The 6,965-nt window shown below is 26.8% G+C and overlaps 1 protein-coding gene across 1 annotated transcript; it reads right to left on the minus strand.

The window, feature by feature from the left end:
* Positions 1–1,568: 1,568 nt before the first annotated feature.
* Positions 1,569–5,784, minus strand: LOC108478453 (protein STRICTOSIDINE SYNTHASE-LIKE 10-like). Its single transcript, XM_017780912.2, has 3 exons — positions 5,333–5,784; positions 2,229–2,498; positions 1,569–2,118 (listed from the first exon to the last, which is right to left on the minus strand). The coding sequence occupies exons 1-3, from the start codon at positions 5,581–5,583 to the stop codon at positions 1,620–1,622; spliced, it is 1,020 nt and encodes a 339-aa protein (XP_017636401.1). The 5' UTR covers positions 5,584–5,784; the 3' UTR covers positions 1,569–1,619.
* Between the last annotated feature and the right edge of the window lie 1,181 nt (positions 5,785–6,965).

Raw genomic sequence — 6,965 nt, forward strand, 5'->3', positions numbered from 1 at the left:
TTAGACTAAATTCAACTCCCTATTTTCACATAAATTCCTAAATTTTAAATTTTTCACAATTTAGTCCTTATAACACAAAATTTACTATTTATTATACAATTTAATCCTTTTTCATTTCTAGCTTAAAAATCTATCAATTTAGTCCCTAATACTAAAATTATTAAACATTAACAACACCTAAAAACTCAATAATTTCTAAAGACATGAGTCAGGTAGTATTTAATACCGGGATTCTAAAAATATAAAAATTAAAAGAAAAAAGGACTAAATTGACTAACCAATTGAACTTTGAACAATTGAAGCCCCTAAGGCCGTGGCTTTCTCCTTCCTTTCTTCCTGTTTCTTTTCTTTCTTTCTTTTTTCCTATTTCGTTTCTATTCTGTTTCGTTTCTATTTCTTTTTGTTTCTTTGTTTTATTTTATATAATATAATATATATATTATATATATTTACTTAAACATTAAGAATATATATAATAATATATATAATAAACTTATAAATATCTATCTTATGCTGCCTCAATTTTAAGCAATGACATAATTCCTTCTTTGGTCCCTTTAATTTTTCTTTAATTTATAATTCAACTTTTACTTTATATATAATTTAGTCCTATACCTAATTACTCTTACTTCATGCAAATTCACTTAATCAAAATCTAATTAACTACAAAATAGCTTTGTAAATATTTATTATAAATATTTAATAGTCCGTTTACGGTAACGGAGTCCCGAGAATGCATTTTTTAAATTTGATCCGTTTTAATTAATTAACCATCGAAACGTTAAAATTTCTTAACGAAACTTTAATACTACCTTAATGACACTTAGTAAATATTTATAAAAATATTTACAGCTCAGTTTATAAAAACAAGGTCTCAAAATCACTATTTTTGACACCACTGAAAAAACGAGCTGCTACACTAAGAAATTATGAAATGGTAAACTTGGATTTTAAAGTTCATTTTGGGGCCACACGGCCTGAGACATGGGCATGTGCTTTAGATGTGTGCAACACACGGCCGTGCGACACTGCCGTGTGTCCCCTGTAGGTTCAAAGCATACAAGTCAGGCTGTTACACGGTCTAGCACACGGTCTGGTACACGGGTGTCTGAGATCATTTTGAAGGGTACACGGCTTGGCACACTAGCGTGTGGATTGGCCATGTGACCTAAGTTAGTGAGTTATACGGGTATGGAAACAGGCTGGGATACAGCCGTGTGTCCCTATTTCGAATGTCCACACGGCCTGAGACACGGGCGTGTGTCTCAGCCATGTAATTCACACTACCTGGCCACATGGCCGTGTGACCCTTACAGCTCAAATTTTTTAGTTTTTTCGTAAAAATTTTCTAATGTTTCTGATTTAGTCTCGAACTGTTTCTATAGTATTTTTTTTAAGGCCTCAAGGGCTCGATTAAGGGACATTATGAATATATTTGTATGAAATTTAATTATGTTTGTATTAATATATGATTTGAATGATTTAATATTCTATTTATTCGATAATGCTCCGTAACCCTATTCCAACAATGATTATGGGTTAGGGTGTTAAAAAAAAAATAAGCACACTTGTATTTTCTTCAACGATACCAACTAAATTAACAAAAATTGAAATATAAATTATGCATAAAATATCCCAAGATAAGGTTTCACCACAGAACCTAGGTATAGTTTTCCATTGAATTCCAGAATTTCGCTTACGGAATTAAAAGTGAGCCCACCATTCCCGTCCAATTGCTTCAAAACCTTCCCATCTTGATCATACTTTGCCCCAATAGGATCAATGCTAAACCCAAGCCAATTAGTTTGAATGCTTTCTCTTCCCGTGTTTAGTGCGACCCAAAATTCTCCTTTCTCATTGCTTTTGATATTATCTGGGATTCTTGATAACTGCACTAACTGTTCTGGAACATAACCCTTTCCTCCGTCTTGCACCTTGAACTTCAATATTCTCATTTTAATCGATTCTGCAACTAGAAGGAACGAATGATCTTTGCTTAAAGCTACTCCGTTAGGAAATGCTAACCCTTTGTACATCACACTTACTTCCTTGGTCCGAGGATCATATTTAAGTAGCCTTCCACTTCTGTCAAAAGTTATGGCAGAAAACAATATCTGCCTACACAAATCAAAAATACTGGTTACTTCTTTTTGCTACTACCATAACATCATGGGAAGGAATTGAAGAAGAGAAACTAAAATGAAATTTTAAAATTTAGAATTAAGTACCTTCTTTGAAAAGTTTTACTACTATCAGTAAAATAAATCATCCCTGTAATAGTATCAATGTCTAAAGCATTTGTTAATTTGAATGGGATTCCATCTGCGGAAGTAGCAAGTTGTTGAGCTTTTCCTCCATTCCAACCTACTACTAATAAACCGAAATAAGCATCAGCAATGTAAAGATCACATGTTTTAGAATTAAATTTTAAACCCAAAGGTCTTCCACATATTGGTTCAAATTCTGGATTTGTTGACCCATCACACACCTTCCTATCCCTAACAAAACAAACAAAATATTAGTTACCAATTCATGAAATGTTTATAGTATTTATTATTATTTCAAAAAATTAATTAGCAGAGACGGAACTACATGAGCCAGGGGGCGAAGCCACCCGACAATTTTGAATATATTTTTAGTATATGTATTTTATATATTTACATTTTAGATAAATTATATTGGTCCCCATTAACTGTAATTCTTTTTATTATATATTTAATAAAGTTAAGTTTCTCAAAATATTAATTTTTTGTAATTTTATTTATAACTTAATTGGGTTGTGTGATAAAATAAATCACAAACATGTTAATTTTATTCCTTTAAATGTTAGTTTCTCATAGAAGCTTATTGGTTGTTCCTTCTTTCTAAGAAACTAAAACGACGTACATGTTTTTAGTTTCATCTTTGTATTTTTTTAAATATGATAATAATTAATAATATTAAATTATTTTCTTATAATTAATAAAATTAAAGATATGAGATTAACATTATATATAAAAGATAATATCAATATATTAATAATTTAATTTATAATGTATAAACTTATTTATTAATAATATTTTCATTACCAATATAATAATTGTTATCACTTAATTAAAATTTAGATCCATATTAAATTACACTTATTTTAGATTAATTCTTAATTAACGTTACAATTATATACCAGTTAACGTTAGTATTCAGTATTAGACATTTTCATTCAAAATAATATATAAAGAATTCTTGGAAAAATAATATTTTAGCATTATTTAATAGGGTTTGTTTTCATAAAAATAAAAGTATGATTTTTATTATTATTTGAGATATTTAGTTATTATTATTGGATACTTGATAACTTTATTATTATTTGATTTTAATAGTTTTTACATAATTGTGAATGTTGTTTACCATCATGTTATAAAATATTATATAAAAGACAATGAAGTATTAAAGTAATGATTCTTTATAGATGAAATTTTGACTACAAATTATTTTATTTAAGTTCTTAATATTTTACCATTGATTATTTTCCATTTCTATTTTCATTTCTTTTAAAATATTATTTTATTCTCTCAATTGTTTTTCAATAAACTTTTGTTATAAATTAGGACAATTCTCATTTAGTTATCAAATATATATTTTAAAGTTTATAAAATATATTATCTAATAAATTTAAAAAATAAACACATAAAATTATGAATTAGTATTTATAAAAATAATAAGAAAATGTATAGTCTTGAAATTGGCCTTAGACCTGCTCATGGGTTGGGTCGGGTGCCCGCCCGAAAAGTGGGAGGGTTTAGGTAAAAATATAGGCCTAAAAAATGAGTTTTGTCAAAAAAAAAATAAGACCTATTTAGAAAACGGGTTGGGCCTCAGGTAATGCTTTTTTGTCCTGAGCTCGGCCCAAATATAGAAAAAAATGTAGTTTTTTTTATTGCTATTTTCTTAATTTTCTTTTCACTATTTTACTATCATTTCACTATTATGTTGCTACTATTTTATTTTCATTGTATAATTCTTGTTTTATTGTTAATTTTGTTACTATTTTAGAGGCATTTGCTTAATAAGTTGTATCTATCTTAGTGTTAATTAAATATACATATTCTTTTTAAATTTATTTTTAATTTGTTGGGAAATATTTATTTTAATATTTGTAATATTTTTGATGTATTATAATTTTTAAAAATAATATAAAAATCACAAGTAAGATACAAAAATAATGAAACATAAGATTTAATAATAACATATATATGCAATATGTACGAAATTAAAATAAAAATATTTTTAGTTGTGAGTAAAATAAAATTTCAATAATTAAATACATCAAATTAAAAATATTAAATGCATTCCAATTATTTATCATGAGATTTTTATTTTTCTTGAGTAAGTGTCGAGTTGATTTGTGACACTAACTCAATCAATAATATTATCAATATAGACAAATATTGTGGGTGAAACGATTTGTATAATAACATTAAAATGTATAAAAATATAAAAAATTGATTGAAATGGTAAATAAAATAAATTCAACCAATTTTAATAATATAGGTTCAAATCTTAACATTAATAATATTTTATTATTATCTTTTGAAATGCGTAATATTTTATTATTTAAAGAAAAACAAAAGTATATCATTGTAATAGTACCAACCGCGTATATATTGGTTGTCCTATAAATATTTTTAGATTATTTTATATTGGTATAATTTTTGATAGAATATTATATTATATGTATGTTGATTATTTATTAAATTTTTAATAATTTTATTATAGGTTCTAATTATATTTTTTTAATAAAATACTCAGAATTATGCATTGTTCATAAATAAGAAAATAGAGCTTCAATAAATTCGAACTTACATATTTCTGCATTAACAATAATACCTATACTATTTAAACTAAAATTCAATGTGATATTAATTTTTCGTTATACAACAGCTGACAAATCTTACATCATCCACCGAAGCAATGGCCCTCACAATTAACAATTGCATTTATAAAGGCAAATCGAGACCAGCGATTAGAGTCTGACCAAATTTCACGTATCACGTTCTACTATTAAAACTACCATTTACTAAGGAAAGAGACGTCTAGAAAATGATAAGTTCAAGTAGATGCATGCATTTAAGGAGAAAAATGGAGAGTTTGTTTTTGTTAAAACTAAAATTTACAAATTTCATGCATGGGATAGATAAGACCTATTTACTCTAATTTTTAATTTTTTAAAAAATTATTTGTTATATATATATATATTAACATGAATATTTGAGTACCTATTTAGTCTAATTTTCACTTTTATGATGTAAACACTTGCTCTGAGCTTAAGAAACGTAGTGGGTAATTAGAGTACCTGTTTGGAGAAGTAATTGCAAACTCTTTCCAACCAAGATTTGATCCTTGCCATTTGAGTATTCTACCGTCAGATACACCTACATATGGTCCTTCGTTTTTACAATCAAAGGCGATGCTTTCTGGACCAGTGGCTTGAGTGAGATCGATTTGAAAGAAATTTTTTGAAATAGGAAGTTGTTGGCAAGTTTGTAGGATGTTTTGGGAGAGAAAAAATGCAATGACCAAAAACTTGATTGAAAGAAGAAACATTTCTATGCTAGAACTCTAAAATTGATAATACAAACCTAATTCAAATAGCCAACACCTTTCAAATTATAATATTTGATAAATTTAGGTCCAATTTGCAGCTAAGACTTCTCTTCTACAAATGGAAAACTGAACTAGTACTATATCAATGTAAAAACAAGTTATAGAGTTCAACAAAACACACCAGAGAGAAAGTGAGCATTGAATATATATAAATAGGAGCGGGAAACTCAAGAGTCAACTACTAGAGTAATTCGTAACTAATGTAACCAAAACAAATGGTCGCAAAAATTAAAGTCTACATGAAGAAAAACCTTGTGGCTCATGCCCCACTCAACCATCAGTTGCCAAGTTAGTTGCCATTACTAAGTCCTTCGACTAAAGACTATAAACTAGACATATATATTCTTTGTAAGAGTAATTACAAATTCAAAAAACTTAATAAAAATAATTATGAAAAATATTTTGGTTAAATAAAATGTTAGTGTCAACTCAAATTAAATTAAAAAAATATTAGTATAGATTTGTTTGAGTGTAAGATTTTATTTTATTATTTAACATATTTAAAAAATATTTACATTATTAATTATTTCGTTTTGGTTGATGAAATTAATGCAAATTAATTGAAAACTTGAAAATATAGCTGTGTGTTTGGCCGTATTTCAATTAATTTTCTTTGCTATAATTAGTTGGCGACAGAAAAGTCGAACGTCCAGAATATGGTATGGATAAGGTAAGCTTAGAGTTTGCTTAAAACTTTAAATAGGAAAATTTGTTTTGTTTTAACTGCTTTAAATCAGAATGGTTTTATTTTGGGTTTATTCCTGAAACTTAATTATTGATATAAAAGTGATGACATGAAATTTTCCTTTTCCTTTTCCTATTCCTATTTTTTAGTCAGAGTAACGTGATAATTCAGCAATAATTTTGTATATAAAACATGGATGACACAAAGTGAAGTTCTAAAAGAAAGAAGATAAATATGCGTATCAAATAAATGCTTGAAATTGTTTTAAAAAAAATCCTCATCACTTTAACAATAGTAGACCAAATTTATATAAAATTAAAACAAAGACATTAAATCTCAAATATTCAATATAATAGGAAGAGTAAAATTATAATTACACAAAAAAACTTTCAAGGAACTTTTTCATTCAAATCATATATATAGAAAATATTTAGTATATTGTCAGTAGAGTTTTTAGACTTCACAAGTAAGGTTAGGGGTTGATAAGTATCCTACAAGGGTATAGTATAATATTAAAAAAATATTTACAAAAAAAGACATGTGGTAATTTTTAAGGCTATTTGTGAATAAAAAAGATACACCGTCAATGTACCAAATACTGACCATATATATACTATTTGATACACAGCCATTGGAG

The sequence above is a fragment of the Gossypium arboreum genome, chromosome 12, assembly GCF_025698485.1.
Source record: "Gossypium arboreum isolate Shixiya-1 chromosome 12, ASM2569848v2, whole genome shotgun sequence".
Lineage (NCBI taxonomy): Eukaryota > Viridiplantae > Streptophyta > Magnoliopsida > Malvales > Malvaceae > Gossypium > Gossypium arboreum.